Raw genomic sequence first — 25,662 nt, 5'->3', positions numbered from 1 at the left:
CAGGACCAACTTTCCATCCTGGACAGGAGGGCCTGGGCGGCCAGCACCCAGACCTGTGTCTGAGGGTAAAGCTATCGGCGCTCGCTCACTGCTCACGTGGTGGGCAGCACAAGCAAATGATCAAAGCAGAGCCTGCCTTTTTCAGTGGTAGCTTCCCTCCACTTGATGGGAACGGCCCTGCTGCAGAGATGATGATGGGCGGCATGGGAATGAGTGACCCACCCGCTTCTTCCCTCAGCTCCCTGGAGGCCCTCAGAAGGCCAGGTCATTCTCTTCTCCAATGTGGGATTGAATCCAGCTCAGGAAGTACGAGACCCTCGTGTAGACGCCCGGCTTGTCCTTCAGCGCACACCCGCGGCCCCAGCTCACAATCCCGCTCAGAGTCGGGTGGCCATTGATGTCACAGACTAGAGGTCCTCCGGAATCTCCCTGGGAAGCCAAAGATAAAGAGGTGGGTTCTGGGAGAAGTGAGGACAGGGCCACGCCCCAGCCATGTCCAAGAGAGCAGGGAGGCCTTCCTAGAGTCAGAGACCTTGGCAACTGTTTTGTACCAAATCAGGTGTGAAAAAACCTTCTACTTAGCTTTCCTCTGCCACTGTTCAACCCACTTTCCAGACCCTGCTATTCCTCACCATGGAACATGGCATGCTCAGTCTCAGTTTTGGTTCTTTCAACTGAAACACACTTCCCTTTTCCTTCCATCTCTTTATTTACCATGACATATTCTCTTAAAGGCGTCCCCTCACTTCCTTTATGCCTGATTTTTTTGCAGTTCACGATGAACAGATCCTGAACAATGAATTATAGGATTATATTGATTTCCCTTGTTCTTAGCCAAAGACCCAGAAGTGGCCTCAAGGGCTGACATTACCGGCTGTGGCTCATTACACACAGCAGTGGGGATTGGATCCAGGGCTTCATTCTTGCTGGGTAAGCACTCTATTAACTAAGCCACATTCCCAGACTGTTAATTGTTTTGTTTGTTTGTTTGTTTGTTTGTTTGTTTAATGGTCTCCATTCCCTGAGTTGAGAATTGAACTCAGAACTTTGAACATACTAAGCAAGCACTGTACCACTGAGCTAGGCATCCCATCCCTTTTGTTGTTGTTGTCTTGGTTTTGTTTTGTGGGGGGAGAAAGGGTAGCACAGGCCTTGAATTCTCACTATGTAGCTTAGGCTGGCCTTGAACTCATGATCCTCCTGTCTTAGCTTCCAAAGTGTTAGGAGTGCTAAGGTTGTAGGTGTGCTCCATCATGTCTGGACCTTTTTTTAATGGTCTTGGTCCCTTTTAGTCTAAAGTGTGCAGCACAAGCTCATGCCAAATGTTTGAAACTATAAGTATTGACATAAGCTCCCAAAGACCTAAGCCATTGATTCTCAGTTGTTGGCCAGAAAGCGACTCCCCAGGGCCATCAGATCAAATCCAAGAGTGCTTGGGAGTTTGGGGGTGATCAAAAGAGAGGCATGGGAGTCTTACCTGGCAGGAATCTGTTTCCCACTGTGGGTCAGCAGCACACAGCATTTTATAAGTGACTTCAGAGCCATAGTAGTGGGGTTGCTTACACTCTTCATGGGAAATAAGCTTTACAACCGACATCTTCAAGTTCTTTGGGTAGACATAGTCTCCTAGATGGAGGAAATAGATGCTTGCATTAAGATATGTCTATAAATAAGACTTTAGCAAGGGTGAAGATAAAAAAAATAAAAAACAATTCCCAGCTATGGAAACCCCTTGCTCTTTGTTTACTCCAATCTGCGCCTTTACTCCACCCATAATTGTTCATCCCCTGATTGATTTGGTTGCCCATCACTTCCTACTCTATCCCTGGACCTGTTTGTCACCTCCATAATGCTCCCACCTCTGTCTCCACAGTCCTCCTCTGATAGTCCGCTGCGTTTGCTCTGGACCATAACACTCCCCCAGAACCCCCTCAGTCAGCTTCAACTTTCACTTACTGTCACTCTCTTTTCCAAAGCCAGTGATCTCACAGTCTGAACCGAATTGAGGATCACTAAACCTTGGGGGCAGGCAGATGGTCTGTATGGATCTGGATGGTTGTGCACAATGGCCCATGCTGGTACGTATCTTCAGCAAGGCTGGAGAAGGGAAAAGTCAAAGGGGAAAGGTTATCACCTACCATGAGGGATGGTCATCAACTCTTCCCCTCCAAATGCTGAGTATTGATCTCCACCCATGACCCTGGAGCCATAGAACACCCAAGAAGGTCTGCTGGTATCTTGTCACCTAGAAGCCTCCCCTGCCACATTCTCCAGATGCTTTATTTCAGCCGATAACAGATGTTTAGGCAACCAGAGCCCTGCCGCATACAGCTGCTGAGGGAGCTGAGCTGAAATCCAGCCAAAGCTTTACTTTACAAGTTCTATATTCCGCTACAGACAGAAGCAGCATCTATCCTAGTTCGCGCAGGCAGGGCATTCCCAGCCTAAGCCATCTGCTGACAGGATTCTTTCCACTCAGAAGAATCTACCTGTTTGGCACATTCAAGGTCTCTACAGAGAAGCACTACATCCCTCAGTTTCTCATCGGCTGTCATATAAAGCCAGGGCTTCAAGTTCTCAAACTCACTTCCCCCACTACTTCAGCCTTTCTTTGGACCACTCTCTCTTGCAGGCCATCGCCTTTCTGGTAACTAAAGTTTTCAGCTCACCGATATCGTTATGGTGGGCCAGGCTGTCAGCACTATAGTCCTCATGTAGGGTGAGCTGTTCCACCTCAAACTCCATCTCTCCAGGAGTATATGCGTTCCGCTTTGACTGACCCAAGTAGACGACGTAGTCTTCCTTCTTTTGGTGATTACTGTGAGAAATGAGACACGTCAGCCTGATCTCTGAAGTCCTCTTACTTTCTCCTCTCCATCGCAGAGGCATCAAAGTATTACTTGTACCCAAGGCCATGAGGCTATGTGAATAGAGACTTAGCAGAATTGCAGTGTAGTCTTCCATAGGGAAGGAGAAAGGCATGTTTGAAGTGCGATGGGGGGGTCAGAGAGAAGAGGCAGAGGGACGCACGTACATGAAGCAGTGCGTGGCACTGGCTACCCAGCACGCACTGATGAGACTCCCGCCACAGATGAAGGAGGGAGGGCTTCCTCCCTGGTTCTTCCTGTAGATGGCTGCAAACCAGGGCTGGTTCTCAATGACAGTGAATTCTCCCCCAACAATCTTAAAGCGGGGTCGTAGAGCCTTCTGGCCACACTGGAACCCTTGCTGGTCTGCAGAAGAGGGCTTTTTGTCTAGAAAAGAAAAAGGTACGTGTTTTGGGGAGACAGCAAAGAATGAAGACTCCCACTGAGGCAAGCCTCACGTCTCATCCCTCCTGTCCACCCCGCTGTCATGAGCAGCCAGTGATACTCACTAACAGAGCAGTCATGCACCATGCATTCTTGGACAAACTGCTTTAGGCCAATCTGCACATAGCACCAGGGTCTCCTCTTGTTATCAGGGTTCCTGGTAACAAGAAGAGATAGGGAACGTCATTGCAGCCCAAAGTTTCACCTCTGTATCTTCCCTTCCAGGGAAGGCTCAGTCAGAGACCTGGATTCTTGTGCCAGCATTCTTGCACCTGTGTACCGGGGGCTGGTAACATAGGTTTCTAAGAGGCCACAGGGTGGGGGAATGGTTGGGGGTGGGGGAGGCTGTTGCCTGTTTGTTAATGTGTATGGGTGTTTCCCTGTGTCTGTGCCTGTGCATGCCTGCCCACTGAGGCCAGACAAGGGCAATGGATCCTCTAGAACTGGAGTTATAAACTGTTGTGAGCTGCCACATGGGTGCTGGGAAACGAACCTAGGTGCTCTGGAAAAGCAGCCTGTGCTCTTAACTGCTGAGCCATCTCTGTAGCCCCCATGGGAAGGATTCTTAGTACCCAGACTCCACCTACCTGCAGTAATTGTGTTTCCCCAGGCCTAAGCTAAGAGCATCAGATCTGTGGGCATGGTAGAGTTTCTGAAGGACAGTAGGTGCGTTCCAGGCCAGACAGGGCCGGCCTTTGGTGTCAGTGTTGGCTTTTCCTCGGTAAGATTGACCGTTTCCATGATAGCAGGTCTTTGATGTATCTAGAAATTATTTGAGGATTACAGAGTATTAGAAAAAGGAGGAAGTTTGAACAAGCATTTCAGGGGTGACAGTTTCCAACCTGGAAGAGTCTCCTTTTTTCCATATGTGTTTAGCCAGTGCTTTATGAGACTGTGTGTGTGTGTGTGTGTGTGTGCGTGCACACACACGCACGCACGCACACGCACACTCTACTATGCATATAGCTCCTAACTTCTGCTGCCTGTTGCTCTTAAATATTACTTATTTGTTTATGAGTATGGGTGTTTTTCCTACATGTATATCTGTGCACATGTGCATGACCGGTGCTAGAAGAGTCCAGAAGAGAGCATCAGATCCACTGGGGCTGGAGGTGCAGTACAGATTGTTGTAACCTGCCATGCGAGTGCTAAAAACCAAACCATAGGCCCTCTGGAAGAGCAGCCAGTATTCTTAATCACTGAGCCATCTCTCTAGCTACCCCCCACCCACCTTTTGAGACAAGGACTTACCTCGTAGCTCAGGCTGGTCTGGGCCTAAATTTACTATACTTTGCTTCAGTTTCCTCCTAAGGGCTGGGTTTACAAACTTACACTACCAGGCCCGGCTTCTGCTCTGTTTCTGCATCCCATCCATCTTCCCTGTTCTGAAACCTCTGGTCCTCCCCTCCTTCCTGATAACGCCATACCTATCTCACAGTGCTCCCCTTGGAATTTCTTTGGGCAGCTGCATCGGCGAATGCTGGAGAAGTACTTGTAGGACACGCATGTTCCTCCGTTCTGACAGCCACAGTTTGCTGGCAAGTGCAAAGGTGAGATAAGCAAGGATCAAGGGGAGCCAGCCTCCCAGCAGGGACAGGGAGGTATGCTTCCTAAGGTTTTTCAAGATGTCTGTGCAGCCAACTATTGTGGAAGGAAGTAGATACTCACATTCGTCAGAAGCTCCAAGTTCAGGGTTACCCTGCAAGAGATGAAGGGGGGGTCACCAGAGGGGACCTCCTCCAGGAAATCCATGCTCAGGATAAACAGGCCCCAACCTCAGAATCTATTCTCCCCTCCAATGACACTCACTCATTCTCATTCTCTCTCTTATCATCCTCATCAACTCCCATCTGTCCCTCCACTTTGTTTTTTTCTAGCCAGCTCTCCAAATGAAGGCCATGGGTTTCCAGTGCCCAGACACGGACTGACTCACAAACTTTACACAAACCAGGAGCTCTTGGGCTAAGGCAGCCACAGTGGCTTCTTTCTCCCCTGCCAAATAGTGCAAACCTCTTTGGTGCTCAACCCCTCAGCTGACAAGTCGTCTTCCCGGGAGAGCCTGGACCTGCTATTGACGCCTAAGGACTCTATCTCTCTCAGTGGCCCCTCTTTTCCCTTGATGCTGCTAAAGGCCCTGCAAGCCCCTTCCTGAGACTGCTAAAGCAAGGAGACCACTCACTTCAGAGTTGTTCACCACAGAGGCGCAGAGAAGTAGGCACGCCAGCCAGACTTTCATGGTAGTGACGCTGGGCTCTAGACAGCGGTTCTGCAAAGAAGGAGAAGTCAGGGTAAGAAGGGGAGTAGCTTGAAAGGTAGCAGTGTTACTACAGATCAAGGGAAGCCGCTCCAGGTCCCCTGCGGTGCAAGCCAGCAAGCTCCCCAGGCCTGGCAGGCTCTCCCCTCTGCGGGCTCTGGACCTGCACAACAGCATGGACCCACATCGTAGAGGGTCTCAGTGGGCTGGAGTGGAGCCGCTGAGGGTGCGGCTGGCCAAGGTAGGGGGAAGGGAGACGTGCAGGAGCTCTGGCCGCCTCACACCGCCAGTCTTGCTTCAGACCAACAGCACTCACCGGTGACTGCAGCGGAAGGGCGCCGGCAGACACGCAAGGACAGGATTGATGACCCACGGTGCTCTAAGGGAGACTCCAGTCTCTGCTCGGCGCTGCTTGCCCTTTATTAGGGCCCGCCCGAGCCCTGGCCCCGCCCAGGCGTGGTGGCGGGCGGCGCTCCAGCCCTTCTTTTCCTTTCCCACCACCGCTGGGACCGCATTTGCTTCCCCCACTTTGACAAAGTCACGGGATCCCCAGCAGAGAGAACGAAGGCAGTCTGGTGAGGGATCCGGAGGGGTAAACTAATTCTTTCCTTCTTTGATTTACCTACTGCGGTCCCAGTGCAGCGTGGAGAGGCCGGTCAAGATTCTTCCTTAGTGGCTTAATCGGTTCTCCCCCAACCTGTCCATCTTTGACCCCTGCCTGCCTATGACACAGATGTCTGATAGAGGGGGATAATTGCAGTTCCTGTATGGCAAGAATTCCTGCTAACAAAGGTTCCCACATGTCAAATGCTCAGTCCCCAGTCCTCACTAACACAACCAATGACTCAGAAGACAAAAGTGAATGTGTATGTAGTAAGGGAGGTTAATAGTGTCATGGGCGGGGGGGGGGGGGGGGGGGGGGGGGGGGGGAGCAAGGTCAGATTTGATTCAGATTTGCTGCTTGGTTTAAGGCCAGCCTTTGAAAGATGGTTTCAGAAATCAAGGCAAGGGCCAGACATGGTGGCACACACCTTTAATCCAAACACTAGGGAGGCAGAGGCAGATCTCGACTCAGGCCAGTTTAATTTAATAGTGAAATCCTGTTACAAAAGTAATTATGATTTTAAAATGGTAAAGGTTAGTATATGATAGGATTGTGGGAGCAAAATCTTGGGATACCAGCTGCTATTGACTCTGGTTGAAGTGTCAATGGATCTTTTGAAAAGTGTCTATATTGAACCATCCATTTATTTGTCTGGGAAAGAATACAGTCAATACAGATGGTAGTACAGGACTGAGTGCATATCTCAGTGGGTTTGTGCTTGGCCCCCTCCAGAACCACAAAAACAAAAAACCAATCAAAGTGTGTGTGTGTGGGGGGGGTCTTATTAATGTGAACACTAAATTGTAACAATGGAATAGTCAAACTTGCCTAATGTGGCTATAAACTGTGGAACAGTGAAAAGGTCTGCTCTCCCCTTGTAGTGGAGGAACTGTGGGTCTGGAGGACAAGATGCAAGGAATATTTATTTTTCACTGACTGCTATTTCACACAGTTTTTAAAACTTTAAGTACGTGGCTAGGCCTGGTGGCATATACCTCTGATCCCCGCACTTGGGGAGGCAGAGGCAGGCAGATCCCTGTGAGCTTGAGGCCAGCCTGGTCTACACAGAGAAACCCTCTCTAGAAATTAATTAATTAATTAATTAAATTAAAAATAAAAACTTTAAACACATCCCTGTATCACCCATTCCAAAAATATAATTACCCATTTTTATTTTTGGTTGTGAGCCTAGCCTTTAACAGCTGACCCATCTCTCCAGCCCAATTACACATTGTAAATGCATTTGTAGCATTCTACACCATCATAGAACATTATTATATTAATATAAAAATACTGTTTATCTAGTAAAATGCCTTCCATGCAAACAGGTCATGTGTAAATGACTCCTGTACATCTTGATGACAAAGTATGGAATTACACAGAAAGGATTCCAAATTCAATCACCTTCACTTCTGTCCTCGTGTCAGATACAAGGACTTGTGACCATTTTGATGCTCCTTTCATAAAAGAGGGGACTTGAGTCCCCATAATTCATTAGGGCCCAACCTTTGCTTTATTTCCATAAGCCTGAAGCATTTTACTGCCAACTTGGACCTCAGAAAAGAGTGCTAGGAGGGGGGAGGTTGCTTGACTCTACCCTAGCCAGAGGCCCAGGATGCCAGCCTCTGGGTAGCAAAAGTGCGCATTATTTATCCAGCTTTGGGTAGGCAGGTGACCATCATCTTCAGAATTCCTTTTCCTGTGCAACAACCCATAGGGCCACTGAGTCAGAGATTCCATAGATTTCAGAAGCAACTCGCTACTTCCTTTAGAAGATTGTGGCCAGTTGTGTTTATATTTAAGAAGCCATTAATTGTAAATAAACATGATCAAAATGTAAACAGAGATGTTACCGCCTGAGGACTTACCCCGAAACTCTAGTTCTGTATTAGGAAATTCCCAGCAGGCTGAGGTGATTCACATTGCTCTCCCAACAGCTCTCATGACTCCGAATTACTTGGCTTGAGGCTGTCATGCTGATTCTTTGAGAGCGGGATGACTTCATTTCCTCCTGGACAAACAGAAACCGTTATGCAGTGTGATGGCCCGCTTCCTCCTTCCTCTGCCACTTCTTCACCTGGGCGAACAGTCCCAGCGCCTCCAGCTTGTCACTCAATTGCCTCTCTGCTGGCTAGCCTTCAGACTCTCGGAAATCTCTGGTTATTTCTGGTGCAGTCTGTGCTAGACTTTCAATTCTTTGGGGACAAAGAACACATCTTAGATAAGCACCCCTCCTCATCGTTCGCTGCCTGTCTTAACCACAGAGGTGCTTTACTGTGAATCGATCAGTGAGTGCTGAGCAGAGTGGGAACAGAGAGTTTCGAGGCACCCCGAAAATGTGGTTCTCTCTCCACACACATTATATATATTTGAGAGACTAACTCCAAGCCACCAACAACGCATGGGTGTTGCATTAGGGAAGGATATAAATATAAAAGATATAAAGATATAAATGCACTTCCCCCTTGGCGTCTTCTAACCAAGAGCAAGTCTATTACCTTGAATTCTCTACTCCGTGATCACTGTGTCTTACGCCCTGCCTGTTGCCTGAGCCTGGATGTGTGCCTGCCTTAAGGCTGACTTGAGAATTTGTTGGTCCCTGTGACTTCATCCTTGTGTCTGTCTGTTGTCTGAGCTGTATGTGTGAGAGGAGTCCTGTTCCATCTGTGTGTGCTCCGGGTATCTCTATGTGCGAGAGGTGTCTGTCTGTCCTTACCAAGGGCTTTGCTTTGTACTTATTGGCCACCATAAAAAGCATCGCACGGGGAAGAAATGGGGTACTTTACACAAATGTTTAACATGGTTCTATAAAGGGTTAAGACACTGCCTCCCATGGATCCCAACTGCCAGACAACAAATGCCATTGTTTATCAGTCAATATCCATAAACAGTTTCTCTCAACCTTTATGGTAGATTTTATGAAGTTGCTTCTAACTTCTGTATTTTCTGCTTTCAACAAATGATTGATATTTCTTATCTGGGTCAGGGCAGGGAAGAGTACATAACTAGAGGTCACAGCTATGTGTTAGCTAAGGTTGTAAAAGTTGATTACATGGGAAACCCAAGGCAAATAAACTCTCTCTCTCTCTCTCTCTTCTCTCTCTGTCTTGTGCTTAAAGAGATTTTGCGATGCATCCTTCCTCTTCCAGTTCAGAGCTGCCCTATGATATAGAATTGTCATTCTCATTCTGCAGGTAAAAGAAAATACTGCAAAAAGCTGATACATAGTTGATGGGTGACAAAGGTAGCACTGGGATCCAGGCACTCTCTTCCCTGTCCCTGTGCGCTATGCCTCCATAAAGAGGCAAGATGCTGCAGGGAGAGGTAATTAACATGTCGAGGTAGCTGGTGTAAAATATTCCAGCCCAGGTGTTTACCTCAAGCCTTTCTATATATTCTGGAGACCTCCTTCTGGAAACATTTATTTATTTATTTATTTATTTATTTATTTATTTATTTTTAGGATGCCCATGCTATAATATAAGATACTTGCTTGCCTGAATTCCAGGAACTTCTTTTGTGGTCTAAACTACCCAAAGTTTCTGTTGAGGGTGAGAAATAAGGAAGTGAATGCATATGATTTCATTATTTTCTGACTCCAAAAGGGAAGTCACCAACATTGGTCTTTGTATCTCAGGAGGGCAGAGCTCATGAATCACACATGGTAACATAGACTAATGGAGGGGCTCTTTGCAGGCTCTGTTTATAGAAGAGCAGGCAGATGCAGGGGCAGGCGTACACTGAGCCTGGCATCTTATATCCAGAAAAATGAGCCTCTGAAAACTGTTACTTGGAGGGGTTTTTTGTTTGGTTAGTTGGTTGGGTTTTTGTTTTTGTTTGTCTGTTGTTTTGTTTTGTTTGGGCACTTTATGTAGCCCTTGAAGCCCTGGAACATCTATGTAGACCAGGCTTGGACTCAGAGATCTGATTAAAGGCTTCTTGTGCTACCATGTCCAAACCGTCTAACTGTTGGTTTTGGTTTTTGAGACAGAGTCTTATGTAGCCCAGGCTGGCCTCAAACTCACTTTAGTCTCCACTTCCCAAGTGCTAGGATTACAAGCCTGTGCTATCAAGCCCAGGCCTTCAAGGCTATTTTCTGACTAGCTGGGTCCAGAAGGAAGTCTGTGTTGAGTCATGGATACATGGTACTATAGCAGAGTGACTCTTTTGACTTCAGTTCCCATTTGCAAAATGAAACAATAATGGTCCCACCTGCACCTATTTTGCAGATTGGATGAAGTCATGCCTAGGTGCGAAAAGTGTTTATTCATTCATTCATTATATACGATAGGGCTACTATGTGCCAATATAGCTCTAGGTGCTGGGAATGGAAGATGAATTTTACAAACTGCAATTCTTATCTAGAGTGCTTCCCTTCTTTGCTTGTCTGTTTCGGTCCAGAAGACCAGGTCATGCTATAGTCCCTCTCAGGATTCCATTTAAGTGAGGACGCCGTGTCCTTGGCCCACACTTCCTAACAATTGGGCAGCTGCAAAAGACAGCTGCATGTGCTGCTCCCCCGCACCCAACCCCACCCTCCCACTCACCCCCTCCCACTCACCCCCCTCATCTGTGGCTCTGGGCAGTGTGAAACTTTTTTTTAAAAGCCTCTTTCCTTATGTGTTGGCAAACAGACTCCTCAGCAGTTTGGGGGAAAGGCCATGGAACTGGCCAGCTAGCATGCTTGGTGTGAGGACCCCTCCTGCCTCTCATGGCGTGTCTGGTGGTAAAGGTGAAGCTGACTGTGTCCCTTCCTGTAACATGGTAGGGAGGTAGTGGAGCTACAGAGTCCCTAGTGGCCCATGGAAAGGGTGGAGAAAAGCCACATATTTGCTTCCTTACTCATGGAAAGCAAAGCAGGCAGGGGCTGAGCCCTGAGGTTCCGAGATGTCGTCAGTAACACAGAGAGAGTAGCACAGGTCAACTCGATTCCTCCATATTCAGTCTATGACTCTCTAAACTTCCTTGTTCTTTCAGGGCTCTGATCTGACTTTTAATTTTACTCGGGCCGGTTATCTCATTATGCATGAACATTTTGGGCCTTAGCCAAATTTCTTTTGTCCCTAATTCAAACACAATAAGTCAGAAATCTATTACCCTACAAGAATATTGAGGGGCTGGAGTGATGGTTCAGTAGTTAAGAGCACTTGCTGCTCTTGGGGAGGGCCTGGCTTTGACGTCCCAACATCCGCGTGGTGGTCCACAGCTAGCCATTGTTTCAGTTCCAGGAGAGCCAATGCCCTTTTCTGAGCTCTAAGAGCACCAAGCACGCTGATGCACACACATACATTTGGACAAAATACTCACACATAAAATAAAATTAAGAAATCTAATAAAAAATGTAAAGGGTATTGGTTATGACTTTCCGGCTCTGAGTCTGGATTCTGTGGCTCTCTCCAGCCTCCTGTCCTACAACTACTACTTAGAACTCAGATTACCATATAGGGTGGCAATGGATGCTTAAGAGGAAGTTAAGGACATGCCTCAGAAAAAGGGCTGGAAGAGGAAATGGGAAACTGCTGGGTTTGCTGAAAACTGGTCAAGAAGTTGATCTTACTTAGGAGAGTGTGTTCAGCTATGGGCTAAACTGCTAGGCAATCTCATGCTGGAAAACAGGAAGATAACGTCCACAGTCCATATGATGTAGTGTCCACGGCTCTCTCAAACTACATTCTGTGTGCTCTTATTTGCTTAAAGAAAATGCAAGTATGTCCCCTTCCACCACACAGGGAGGAATGCAGCAGCTAACAAAAGGAAGTGAATCATCAGTGGTCATTCACTGAAAACGAGATTCGCAACCTAGAGAATTTTGAGGAACCTCATGACACATTTCCACCCTCTCTCCAGTTCTAAATCCTCACCTCCTTCCTTCCTTCCTTCCTTCCTTCCCCTCCACCCTCAGTGCCTTTGTCTGACCTGTCCATCTGCAGAAAATGCTCCTTTTCCCCAAGCAGTGGCAGAGATCAATCAGATGAGCCTCTGAGGAACGTTTGGAAGAAGAATGCATAGATGCCTGTGGGAACAGAGAGAAAGAGTGCACAAGAACACACACACACACACACACACACACACACACACACACACACACACACACTGCAGGGGCTCAGGGAGACAGTAGCACAATTGGGAAGAACAGGATGTGGACCATCACTGCATGAGCAGAATGCTCAAGACTTTTTTACTCTAGGGGCAGTGACAGCGGGAGTGTGGCAGACACAAGAGAAAAGGAGGCCTGCTTTCTTCAAGGGTGTTTATAATCTATCCCTGGTTAAAGAATGATAACAACCAGGTACAGTGGCCCAAGAGTCCAGGACTAGCCTGGACAACATTACAAAAATAAAATAAAATTTAAAAGGTAGCTAATAACTATTTTTTTTTTATTGTATGGTATTTACTTTTTAAAACTTAACAATGTAGCGGGGTCGGGGGTGGGGTGGCACAGGCCTGTAATCTCAGCACTCAGGGAGACAGAGGCAGGTGGATCTCCGTGAGTTCAAGGTCAACATGGTCTACAGAGTGAGTCCAGGACAGCCAAGGCTACACAGAGAAACCCTGTCTGGAAAGAAACAAAAACAAAAAAGAAAGAAAAGAAAGAAAGAAAAAACTATTAATATGACCATTAATTTTTATAATTAATAAAACTGAGAACCCAACTTAGAACAAGTCCCCCAAGACCACACTGTAGGCAAACAGTAGAGCTGGTGTCCCATTCAGACCTGTCTGATTACAGGGTTTGGGAAACCCTCTGAGACAGTATCCTATTCCACCAGTAAGGGTAGGTATTTGTCCTTAATGAAAGAACATCCTGCTTTCTGTTGTTGCTTAGTTTTGTTTGGCTTGAATCTGTAATGTAGCTAAGGATGGTTTTGAACTCCTGATTCTGTATCTACCTCCCCAAGTGCTAGGATCTCAGGTGTGCAGCAGCATGCCTAGTTCATGCGTGTTTTACTTCAAACTCATGATGGCACTCAGGAAAGCCCCAGCTGTCCAAGCCCTGTCTGCTTTGGTTCCTGCCTATCCAGCTCAAGCCAGACTTTTATTTAAAAAAAGAAAAATCTCCCTTTTGTCTAATATAGCCAGCCACAGTTTGATCTTGCAGGACTAGTCAGAAAAGTGATCACTGGGTCTTGTGGCTGTACTTATATTTCTGTGTAGATTACTGGAACCATCTACACCAATCTTCCTTTTCAGCAAGCTCTCTTTACCCATGTTTACATGTGAACTGTTGAACTTCTGTGTGCAACAGGAAATACTAATAGCATCTATTTACTGAGCATTCTTTTTGTTTATCCCGCACGGGACTAAGTTCCGTGTGCATGACTCAGTCCTCAGTGAGGAAGATACAATATCATCTCCACTTTATGGTTAAGAAAAGTGAGGCTCTGAGAGGCTAAATAACTTGCTCCAAGTCCTACCTACAGTCCGTTCCTGGCAGGTCAGACCCAGGTTTCCGGCCAGAAAACCTGGGAGTTTGTTGGTGCTCTGTTTTTGCGGTGGTAAAGTTGGATTAGCATATGGTAAGCAAGAGAGCTGTACCACTGAGCAGTATATAGCTGTAGGCCCCAAAGCCCGTGCTGATGATTACTGGGATAGTATGGTCTTTTCAGCCTTCCCTCCCAAGCAAAAAATGATAAACAAATAAATAAATCTTGTTGTGTAGGTCCTGGTAACCAAAATAATAAATATCCAACAATACTATGTTTACACGTCTTGTCTGTTGATGAAAATGTCCTGGATTGAAAGTGTAAAAAACAGATTTTTTTCAGTGTAATCTCCTTGAACATTCTAACTCATTAGACAGGCTCCTAGATATCTTGATTTCTAGTGTGCTTCTTGGGGGATTCTTAGGACCAAACAAGTTCTGGAAAAAAATATTTCCCCAACATGCCAAGGCACATTTAGGGAATTTTAGCTTATTTTTATTGGTTTATCCACCCTCCCATACCATCCCAACAACGCCTTATTAAACCATAAAATTTGTATCTAGTGGCACTTCTGCTCAAGCTCCACCCTTTGAAATGGAGGACGCAGGAATGGCAAAGGCCAGAGCTACCCAGTGAGCAGCGCCTTCCAGGCCGATGAATCAGGGAAGGGGATGTACACTGGCGAGCCTGTGCCAACTGAGCAGCCCGAGGCGACTTTTCTACGAGTCTATTCTCAGGAAGTTAATTGTTTCAGCACTTTTGCACTTGTGCTTTTTAAAAGATTTCCAGGGATCATTTCATTTTTTTTTTTTTAATGTGCCAAGTGGACGGCTAAATGGACTTTTCCATGGAAAGACTAAAACATGCCTGAGGAATCAGTCATAGCAGTGGCGCAGGCAAGATGCTCAGAACGGAAAGGCACTTGCTGCCAATCCTAATGACCTAAGATTGACTGCGCGCGGGAGCAGAGAACTGACTTTTGCAAATTGTCCTCTGATCATGACCTTTATGTGCCCCTCCCCATTAAATGAATTCATTAAACTGTGTTTTGTTGTTGTTGTTTGGTTTTTTGGGGTTTTTTTGGTTTTTCGAGAGGGTTTCTCTGTGTAGCCTTGGCCGTCCTGGACTCACTTTGTAGACCAGGCTGGCCTCGAACTCACAGCGATCCACCTGCCTCTGCCTCCCAAGTGCTGGGATTAAAGGCGTGCGCCACCATGCCCGGCCTTGTTGTTGTTTTTTTAAAGCACAGCAATGGGTGAGGAATTGGCTCCCCCATGACCTTAGGAAAGCTAGACAATGAAGTGTGTGAGAACTGAGCAGAAGTGGAGAGTCTTCTAGAATCAGAGCCATTCTGTGCATCAGTTCCTGTCACCTCTTTTCTGCTCTTAAGGTCAGATTTTATTTATTTTGTTTTAACTTCTAGGATTGATATTTGGGGCTTGCGCCACCATGCTCGGCAGCTTAGTATTGATATTTGATGTTGGTGGTTGATTGATTAGTTGGTTAAGACAGGCTCTCTACAGGCAGTGGTGGCGCATACCTTTAATCCCAGCACTTGGGAAGCAGAGGCAGGTGGATCTTCATGAGTTCGAGGCCAGCCTGGTCTACAAAGTGAGTCCAGGACAGCCAACGCTACACAGAGAAACCATCTTGAAAAACAAAAAAGCAAAACAAAACACGCATACACACACACAAAAGACAGGCTCTCTAACCCAGGCTGACCTCAGACTCTGTAGGATGGCCTTTAGTTTCTGATCCTCCTACCTTCACCTCCTGAGAGATTATATGCCTGTGTCACATGCCAAGTTCTGTTGTTTTGTTTTAAATTCCTTTTTGTTTTCTTTCTTTCTTTTTTCTGAGATGGGGTTTCTCTGTGTGGCCTTGGCTGTCCTGGAACTCACTTTGTAGACCAGACTGGCTTCAAACTCAGAGATCCACCTGCCTCTGCCTCCCAAGTGCTGGGACTAAAGGCGTGCACCACCACACCTGGCCATTAATGTTTATTTTTATTGTTGTTAAGCGTGTGTTATGTTGTGTATGCAGGTGAGTACAGGTGTGACAAGGAAATAAGAAGTGTTGGATCCTCCTAAAGTTGGGGTTACCTGGTTTTGAGTCACCAGATGTGGGCGTTGGGAGGTTACTGCAGGTCCTCTGGGAAAGCAACATGTATTCTTTTTTTTTTTTTTTTTTTTTGGTTTTTCGAGACAGGGTTTCTCTGTGTAGCCTTGGCCATCCTGGACTCACTTTGTAGACCAGGCTGGCCTCGAACTCACAGCGATCCGCCTGCCTCTGCCTCCGGAGTGCTGGGATTAAAGGCGTGCGCCACCATGCCCGGCTCAGCATGTATTCTTAACTGCTAAGCCATCTCTCCCAATTTTTAAAACTTTTAAAATAATTTCATTCACTTACAGTGTGTGCATGCCATAGTGTACAGGTGGCGGTCAAAGGATAATTTCTGGGATCACTTCCCTTCTTCTGCTGTGTGGGTCCCAAGGATTGAACTCAGGTCATCAGGCTTAACAGCAAACACCCTTTACTGACTGAGTGAACCATCGTGCTAGCCCCTGTTCTGAGGGCAGATCTCTTCACTGAACCTGGAGCTCATTATTGGCGATGCTGGCTGGCCAGTTAGCTTCATCTGATTTCCCACCAACTCCCCTTGCTCTCAGGTTACAGACCAGCACCATAACACCTAGCCTTCTTTTTTTCTTTTGTCCATTTTAGATGGGGATGCTTGTACTCAGCATTTTGCCATTGAGCCATCTGCCCAGGGCCATGCAGTTTTGGGGGGTTTTGTTCGGTTTGGTTTGGTTTTGCACTGGACATCAACCTCTCCCAATGTCCCAGGCCCAGTTTCTAGGGTCTTCTTATTTCACCTGCATTGCATTGTACCCCAGCAACTACCCTCAGCAGAAGTCAACCTGACAGCTTATGGGGTCAAGTGACATTAACCCTATGCAGATCACCTGCTTCGTAATGTAGCAAGCTAGAAGTTTGCTGAGTCTACACGGGAGAATCAGCGTATTCTATTTGTGAAGAAATCCTACACCCCAACTTCTGACGGTAAAATAACAAAACTCAACTCAACCTTTGCATTTTGTTTACTGAACCAGAAGGCACTTTAAGGTACATAGAGTGCGCGAGCACAGATAACACTCAGAGGGCCCACAGAAGAACAAGGCAAGATCACTATTCTTTAAAATGTTGAATTCTGGAGCTGAAGATGTAGCTCATTTGGTAGGGTACTTGCCTAGCACGTGTATAGAGGAATTTTAATCCAGCAACATGGCTGCTCTGGCAAAGAATTACATCTAAAGACCTTCTAGGTCCTATGTGATCTGGCTGGAATACTGGCACACCCTTAAGATGCACCTTCAATCCCGAACAATGAAAGTAAGATTAGTTTATAGAAGGAAGCAGTGATGTTTGAGAGTGATGTTTAATTGAGGGGCTGATAAAGTGAGGAATCAGAGAAAGAGCTGAGAGAATGTGTCCAAGATAAAACACACCCAACTCTGATGAGACTAACAGGAAAGAGGGGCTACTTAGGAGCAGTGCAGGAAGAGAGGAGTGTGGTGGTAAGCATAGTGTAATGGGAGTGGCGTGTGTGGCAGTTCTACAGGGACAGTTTTACAGAGACAGGCTGCAGAAGGAACAAACCAGAGAGTGAGAAGGAGCCAGAAGATTAGAACAAATTGCCAGACTTAGTGTGAAGCCGAGCAGAGCAGTTCAGTCAGAAGCTGAGAGAGAAGGTGGACTGAGTCAGTCAGCCTGGGAGGAGTTTGTGCCAGAGCAGCCGAGCTGAACCAGCCAGTGAGAGTTCAGAAAGAGCTAGAAAGGGTGAGTTTGTTCAGCAGTAAGTCTCGGAGGCTGAAACATTGCAGGCCTCAGTTCAAAGGCAGAGGCTGGAAGCTGAAGCCTTCAAGGTTCCAGTTTGTAGATTAGATTTTATGGAGGCTGGAAGCTTCCAGGCTCAGGCCTGGGTTAGTTAGAACAGAGAAAGAAATGTTCTGGGGACAGTCTGAGCCATGTATTCACATAGCTTGGGTATGGCTCTCATCTCTATCCCCTCATCTGAGGAAATAAAGGTGACATTTACACGTGTGTGAAGCCCTAAGCTCTATCCGGGATAGAAGCTCTTGTTTCTTCCAGACTTGGAAGGCCGTGTTTGATTTAAAGTCTTAAGCATGTCCTGTAAGAGGCTCTATCATGAAGTCTGTATCCTGTGGGTGAGACTGGGGAGGACTAGGGCAGAGAGCATCACTACCCAGCTCAGTATCACTTGTCAGGACTAAAGACTGAGTGTAAGCTAAAGCTCCTCTGAGGGAAGGGGCAGCATCTTGGTGAGAGCTGTGCTTCTAGAGAAAGGAAGCACCATTCCCAGAGTGGTAGGTGAGTCTATCTGTGACCTCGCTGAGTCACCTCCCTTCATTTTCCTTTTTGTGCAATACAGAAAGACCTTTTTTCCACCTGCTTTTGCCGAACACAGAGATGGACTAGAGAAAGAGTAGTTTACACTATGGCCCACTCCTTTCTTGAGGTGGCGGAGGAAAGCCTCAGGTAGCGCTAGGCAGGTTCTCGACCAGTGTGCTACATTGTGTGCCAGTAAGCAAAGCCCGGGATGTACTGCAAAGCCCCTGGGGTCCCACGTTCCATGTGTAAATGGGAGGCCAGTTTAACATACCCTACTCTTGACATCAGAAACCCTCAGAGACGATGTAAGCATTCAACAATATAAACAAAGATTGCTCCAGAGATCGTAGGTTCTGGGAAGATGAATGGAGAATTCTGACCAAAATTCCAGGTCTCCAAGTTCCCCTTGAAGAGTCATGAGGCTCATGCAGGAGGTGAATCACCACACCCAGCGTACGTCCACCCTGAAGACCTAAGCCACCAACTATGAGTCTTGGCGAAGGAAGGGGCTAGAGGGAAGCCTGAGTCAAATAGCTTAGGGGCAGTGGCAAAGGAGTAGAACGTGATCCCCTGGGTTCTGATGGGACTCAAAAATAATTTTGTCCAAGGCTCTGGATGCCATTCTAGTTCTGAGGTCAGTGGTGTGTCAGAGCCAAAGATGGTCCCCATGGAATTAGCACAGTTGCTTCTAGCCTGGAAAACTACATGAAAAAAAGAAGCTCAGAGAACTGTTGGCCTAAATAAATTGACTTTATTCTTCCCAAAGTCCTACTCTATATAACTAAAGGGCTGCTCTTGGTTGTCAGCCTGACTACATCTGGAGTTAACTAAAATCCAAAACTAGAAGGCACACCAGTGAGGGAGTATGGCTTCATTTGAAGTAGGAGGATCCACTTCTAATCTGGATCTTGAGGAAGGGAAGACACACACCTTTAATCTGGGCCACACCTTCTGATGGAAGCCTACACTAGGACATGGAAGCTTTAGCTCTCACTCTCCTTGCAAGCCTATTCCTTCCCTGGTATTGGAGCCTGCTTCTTAAGAGTTCTGTCATCTCCTGAAGACCAGCTGAGACATCCAGCTTTGTGAACTGAGAAACTACTGGATTCTTGAACTTTCTGTTCAGAGCCAACCATTTTTAACTAGCTGTAAGTTATTCTAATAAATCTCATAGATAGATAGATTCATTCTATAAGTTCCGTTATTCTTGAGAACACTGACTATTACAGAGAGGTAGGCTGCTCTTCAGATCCTGGAAAACAGGTCAAAAGGTTCACAAGAAAAGCATATTGGCTACTTGTGTGTCGTCATGGTTTCCATGCCACGGGGGACTTCTCAGAGTTGGGAGGGTCCAGTGGGATCTCTAGAAGGAGAAGCAGACCCTGGGACTCTCTAAAACACTCAGAGTTCTGGTGCACTATGTTCCAAAAGCACATACACACATTAGAAGTGCAGTGTGTGTGTGTGTGTGTGTGTGTGTGTGTGTGTGTGTGTGTGTGTGTGTGTTTAGATGTAGTTGAGGAAGACCTTGAACTTCCTTCCAGCCTTCCTGCTTCAGACCTCCTCAATGATGGGCTTGCATGCATATACCACCATGCCCTGTGTCTTAGTCACTGTTCTATTGCTGTAAATAGACACCATGAGCACAGCAACTCTTATAAAGAAAAGCATTTAGTTGAGGACTTGTTCACAGTTTCAGAGACTTAGTCTATTATTAACATGGTGCAGAGCATGGCTTGCAGGCAGACATGGTGTGAGGACGTATCTGAGATCTACATCCTGACCCAAAGGCAGAGAGAAAGACTCTGGGCTTAGCATGGGCTTTTGAAATCTCAAAGCCTACCTGCAGGGACACACTTTTTCCAACAAGGCCACAACCCCTGATCCTCCTAATCCTTTCAAATAGTGCTATCCCTGGTGACTAAGCATTCAAATATGAGGGGCTATTCTTTCCCCCCCACCCCCCGGTTTTGCCTGTTGCCATTTTCCCTCTTTTATAGAAAATAGATTCTTTCCTCATACCATATATCCTGATTACAGTTTCCTCTCCATCCCATCCACCCCACTTCCCCTCCCATCCAGATTCTCATCCTTTCTGTCTCTCAATAGAAAAGAACAGGCACAGCCTGGTGCAGTGGCACTCGCCCGTAATCCCAGCACTCAGGGAGGCAGAGGCAGGAGAGTCTCTGTGAATTTAAGGCCATCTTCTTATACAAAGCAAGTCCAGAGTCCAGGGCAGCCAAAGTTACATAAAGAAACCCTGTCTCCTTTGAAGCCATGTTCATAAGGAGGCTCTTTGATGCTCATCATCTTCTTTGAGGTCGGCTGGGTGTTGTCAGGAGTTAACTTGTCTTGTTGTCGAAGAAATTTAGGATTGTGAGAACAACTTTAAATGCCATATTCTGTGTGTCTCTGAGGCTTTTGAAGACCTTATTCAACTATTTTACCTCATATATCGATAGAATCCTATCTATCTGTTAGACTTAGGATATATATTCTTGTGTTAAGATCTGCCAGTTATTTGACATGCCCATGCTTTGTATCAATGTATTAAATTTTATAGCAATGACTTAGACATAACCTTCATTATAAGTAGCAATTAAGGCCTTGAGTTGAGGAGAAGGTTCAATCATCTAGCTTTTCTTATTCCTTCTCAAGTCTCTGAGGGGCATTGAAGACAAGATAATATAGTTCTAGAACCAAGTTTAGCTGGTTAGGGGACAAGATCATTTTAGATCAAGATAAAGAAGTTAAGCTATTAGAGTTGAGATAAGATAGATATTGAATCTCATTCGGGAATCTAGACCCAATAAGACAGGAAAGACACTTACTTCAAATGAGACAAATGCAGATGGCCAAGTCACTATGAATGCAACATATATAGAACTCAGTATTCTCATGATTGTCACATGGTTTTCCCTGCTGTATGTAGTTTGTTTTATACATGTGTAATAAAATAAAAGTATTAAAAAAAAAAGAAAGAAAGAAACCTTGTCTCAACCTCCCCACCCCTAAAAAAAGAAAGAAAAGAACAGGCAGGTGGGGCTGGAGAGATGGCTCAGAGGTTAAGAGCACTGGCTGCTCTTCCAGAGGTCCTGAGTTCAATTCCCAACAACTGCATGGTGGCTCACAGCCATCTATAATAAGATCTGGTGCTCTCTTCTGATGTGGAGGTGTACATGCAAGCAGAACACTGTATACATAATAAATAAAATAAAATAAAAGAACAGGCAGGTGGCGTGGTGGCACATGCCTATAATCCCAGAACTCAGGGAGGCAGAGGCAAGCTGATCAATGTGAGTTCGAGGCCAGCCTGGTCTACAAAGCGAGTTCAGAACAGTGACGGTTACACAGAGAAACCTTGTCTTGAAAAACAACAACAAAAAACCAAATAAACAAACAAACAAAAAACCAAGCTTCTAAGTGATAACAACAAAACATAACAAAATAAAATATAAGATAAAAAAAAAAACCCACATCACATTGAAGTTAAACAAGGCAAAGAAACAGAAGGAAAAGAACCCCGAAAGAAGGCACAAGAATCAAAGACCCAGCCAGACATGGTGGCGCACGCCTTTAATCCCAGCACTTGGGAGGCAGAGGCAGGCAGAGCGCTGTGAGTTCTGTCTCGAAAAACCAAAGTAAATAAATAAATAAATAATCAGAGACCTACTCCTTCACAGTGAAATCTATAACATATAAACAGAGGACCGTGTACAGAGCCATGTGGGCCCTCTGCTTGCTGCTTCAGTCTCTGTGAGGGGAGCTTCGCTCAGCTGATTTCGAGGGCCTTGTTCTCTTGGTGTTCTCCGTCCCCTCTGGTGCTTACTCTCTACCTCCTCTTCTGTGGGGTTCCCTGAGCTCTGAGAAGAGAATTTTATGGAGAGAGCCCATTTAGAGCTGTGTGTTCCAAGGCCTTGCTTCCATGTCTGTGAAGTCTACCTGTGGGTCTCTGCATTTGTTCCGATCTGCTGTAGGAGGAAGCTTCTTGGATGACAGCTGAATAAGGCACTGATCTTTGAGTATAGCAGAATGTCATTAGTACTCATTTTTTTGGTTTTGTTTTGTTTTTTGCTTTTTTCAGACCAGTGGTATTTGGCCTTACTCTAGGTCTCTGGGCCACCTAGTCTCTGATTCTTGGTCACCTAAGCAGTGTCAAATATGGGTTCTGCCTTGTGGGAAGGGCCTTAAGTCAAATCAGACCTTCTATTTTCCATGGTGGGAAAGTTCTATAACTATATAATGGTAATAATTGCTTGTATTTTGTACATTTATTTATTTCATGTGTGAAGGGCACCCCTGTGCCACAGTATGTATGAGGGAACTGGTGATCAAATGTGACCAGGCTTGGCAGCAAGTGCAGTAACCACCTAGCAATCTCACCGTGCACAGTTAAAGCAGTTTAAAGGGGCCAGTGAGATGGCTTAGCAGGTAGGTAGAAGCACTTGCTACCATGCTTGAGTTTGATTCCCAGGACCCACATGCTAGAAAGAGAGAGCTGACTCCCTCCCACAGGTTATCTTTGACCTCCCCATGCACTGTGGCATGTTGCCTTATGACCCTCAAAACAATATATTTTAAAATAGAATAACATTTTTAAATGGTTTAAAGGTTTAAATTTTTCCTCTCTCTCTCTTTCTTTCTTTCTTTCTTTTTTGTTTGTTTGTTTGTTTGTTTCTCGAGACAGGGTTTCTGTGTAGCCTTGGTTGTCCTAGACTCACTTTGTAGACTAGGCTGGCCTCAAACTCACAGCAATCTGCCTGCCTCTGTCTCTCTGAGTGCTGAGATTAAAGGCATGCACTACCACACCTGGCTAAAAAAATTATTTTACATGGTTTCATAGTGCAGTCTAGGCTGGCCTCTAATTCACTGTCCTCCTGGCTCAGTTTCCTAAGTACTGAGCCACCCATCCATCTAAAAAAAAAAAAAACTTTAACGTTTGTTTACTATAGAGTAAACAAACAAACATGATTTAAATTATATATTATTTTAAAAACAAAAACAAAAACAGTAGGACATTGGCAGGGAATGTCTTTAATCCCAGCACTCAAGAGGCTGAGGCAGGTGGATCTCTGAGTTCGAAGCCAGACTGGTTTACAGAGCTAATTCCAGGACAGCCAGAGCTACATAGTTAAACCCTGTCTTGAAAAACAGTACACACATACATACACAACATGAGTATCTACCAGGCTCTGAGAACGAGACTTAAGAATCCAGTACATCTGCAAAGCGAGCAAGTCCAGGACAGCCAAGGATACACAGAGAAACCCTGTCTCGAAAAACCAAAAAAGAATCCAGTATATAAGAAAGCATCAGCAAAGACTCACAGAAATGTGACTTGGGATGGAGACAAAGAAACCCATCCAGAATACAAGAGGATAGAGTACAAGGTCAGACATAGAAGACAAAGAAGTTGCCCCAAATGAATGGCTCAGTGGGTAAGGGTACCTGAATTTGATGCCCACATGGTGGAAGGCGAAAACTGCCTATTGCCAAGTTGTTCTCTGACCTCCACACAGATGCTGAGGTACACTGCTCAGTGGCAGAGTGCTTGCCTAACAAGTCTGACTCCCTAAGTTCAAACGGAAGCACAGCAAAACAAAATAATTTTCAGACTTTGTCTTTTCCCAGGCATAATGCTAAGAAGTCCCACACAGTGCTGTGAAGTTCTGTCTCTCTCATTTATTTATTTATTTATTTATTTTGGCTTTTTCGAGACAGGGTTTCTCTGTGTAGCCTTGGCCATCCTGGACTCACTTTGTAGACCAGGTTGGCCTCGAACTCACAGCGATCCGCCTGCCTCTGCCTCCCGAGTGCTGGGATTAAAGACGTGCGCCACCACGCCCGGCACTGTCTCTCTCATTTATAGATGAGGAAGCAAGCACTGATGCAGGTGAAGTGACTTGACCAAGGTTGCACAGCCAGCAAAAGGTGACTCAGAATTTGAATCTAAGTCTTTCTGATGATTACTTGATTGATTAGTGAATTTAGAGGTAGGATCTCATGAACGCTAGGCTAGCTGGGAACTTCTTGTGTAGCTAAGGCAGTTCTGAAACTCCTGATCCTCCTGCCTCTACCTTCAAAGTGCTAGGATTATGGGCATATCACATGACACCCAGTTTACAAGGTGTTGGGATATTTGGGGTTGGGCATCCTTGGTAGGCAACACTCTCCTGACCAAGTTATATCTGTGGTGCTTTCTAACTTAAATGCAGCTCTCTTCAGCTTTTACAGGGAAACAGAATGAGGTGACAGGAAGCCGCTATGGGCCTGGATCTTTCTCTAGCTATGTCCCAGCCAAGCATAGGGGCACACACCTATAACTCCAGCACTCAGGCAACAAAGACAGGAAGTTTGCTGAAAGTTTGAGACTAGTCTGGTAGCCTGGTTACATAGTAAGATCCTTTTTCAACTTCCCTCACATGAGTGTGTGCATGCCAAATACACACACACACACACACACACACACACACACACACACAGAGAGAGAGAGAGAGAGAGAGAGAGAGAGAGAGAGAGTTCAACCACGCTTCCATTGTCCACATTGTCCACCACCATAACTCTTGAGCCATACGCCAAATTCTGGAGTATTATGTTTGATCACCAAATTTAGGTCAAAAATGAGTCAAGCATTGGTAGGACTGACTCACTGTGGTGTCTGTTCAGCTTTAAAGGCAGACAGGAAGCCTCAGAGGGCAACTGTGGGCCGACCACTGTAGAGTGGCTTAAGATCCTAGAAGTGTCCCATCACATGTCCTCTGAGGTTAAACGTGGAAACTCACGAGGCCACTGAGGAAAACAGCCATCTTGCGGTTCACTTGTAAATCAGAACGCCAATCCCCATCTGTTTTTCCTTTCTCCATACCCCACTTTATTTCTTTTTGTTTTTAAAAAAGGGTCTCTGGCTAGGCTGGCTCAAACTTATATGTGACTGAGGAGGACCTTTAGTTTCTGATCATCCCACCTCATTCCCAAGTTCTGGGTTACAGGCATCTGTTACGTTACCCCTTTATGAGATGTTGGTGATTAAACTCTAGATTTCCTGATTGCTGGACATAAAACTCTGCCAACTGAGCTATGTCCCCAGCCTCAGTCTTAATTTTTTTTTTTACATATTTATTTACTTATTTTGGTGTGTGTGTGTGTGTGTGTGTGTGTGTGTTTGAGATGTACACATGGGTGTGGGGGAAAGTTGAGAGATGATTAACTACTAGATGAGTTTCAAATTTGCAGCAATCCCCCTGCCTTTTTTTCTGAGCTGTAGAATTATAGGTGTGTGCCACCATGTTTGGCTGGGAACATAGCTGGGGAAAGATCCAGGTCCCTAGTGGCTTCTTGTTACCTCATTCTGTTTTGGTTTGGCTTGGTTTGGTTTGGTTTGGTTTTTCGAGACAGTTTCTCTGTGTAGTCTTGGCTGTCCTAGACTCGCTTTGTAGTCCAGGCTGGCCTCGAACTCACAGCGATCCGCCTGCCTCTGCCTCCCGAGTGCTGGAATTAAAGGCGTGGGACACTATGCGTGGGTGCCTGTACCATATATACATTATCTGCATTGTCCTGGAGGGGGATGATGCAGTGCGTTTTGGTTTGTTGTGAGTGTGAGTCTGACTCCTGTGCTACTCCATTTATCGCCAGAAATTTTTAACTGTTTTGCGTTCC

General features: G+C 45.9%; 1 protein-coding gene across 1 annotated transcript; it reads right to left on the bottom strand.

Moving 5' to 3' along the window:
- Positions 1–220: 220 nt before the first annotated feature.
- Plau (plasminogen activator, urokinase) lies at positions 221–6,003 on the bottom strand. Its single transcript, XM_051142816.1, has 11 exons — positions 5,882–6,003; positions 5,491–5,577; positions 4,980–5,010; positions 4,739–4,846; positions 3,899–4,073; positions 3,377–3,468; positions 3,035–3,254; positions 2,670–2,818; positions 1,957–2,097; positions 1,478–1,626; positions 221–429 (listed from the first exon to the last, which is right to left on the bottom strand). The coding sequence occupies exons 2-11, from the start codon at positions 5,545–5,547 to the stop codon at positions 253–255; spliced, it is 1,299 nt and encodes a 432-aa protein (XP_050998773.1). The 5' UTR covers positions 5,548–5,577; positions 5,882–6,003; the 3' UTR covers positions 221–252.
- Between the last annotated feature and the right edge of the window lie 19,659 nt (positions 6,004–25,662).

Source organism: Acomys russatus, chromosome 3 (assembly GCF_903995435.1).
Source record: "Acomys russatus chromosome 3, mAcoRus1.1, whole genome shotgun sequence".
NCBI classification, from domain to species: Eukaryota; Metazoa; Chordata; class Mammalia; order Rodentia; family Muridae; genus Acomys; species Acomys russatus.
This window is presented reverse-complemented; position numbering and strand designations above follow the sequence as displayed.

Bases quoted from the DNA above. Each gene is read 5' to 3' on its own strand.
- Plau (XM_051142816.1), bottom strand. From the start codon at position 5,547: ATGAAAGTCTGGCTGGCGTGCCTACTTCTCTGCGCCTCTGTGGTGAAC. The intron at 5,011-5,490 runs GTGAGTGGTCTC...CATCTCTTGCAG, and splicing joins CTGTGGTGAACAACTCTGAA to GGTAACCCTGAACTTGGAGC. The intron at 1,627-1,956 runs GTAAGTGAAAGT...TCCTCCATCTAG, and splicing joins CTTTGGAAAAGAGAGTGACA to GAGACTATGTCTACCCAAAG.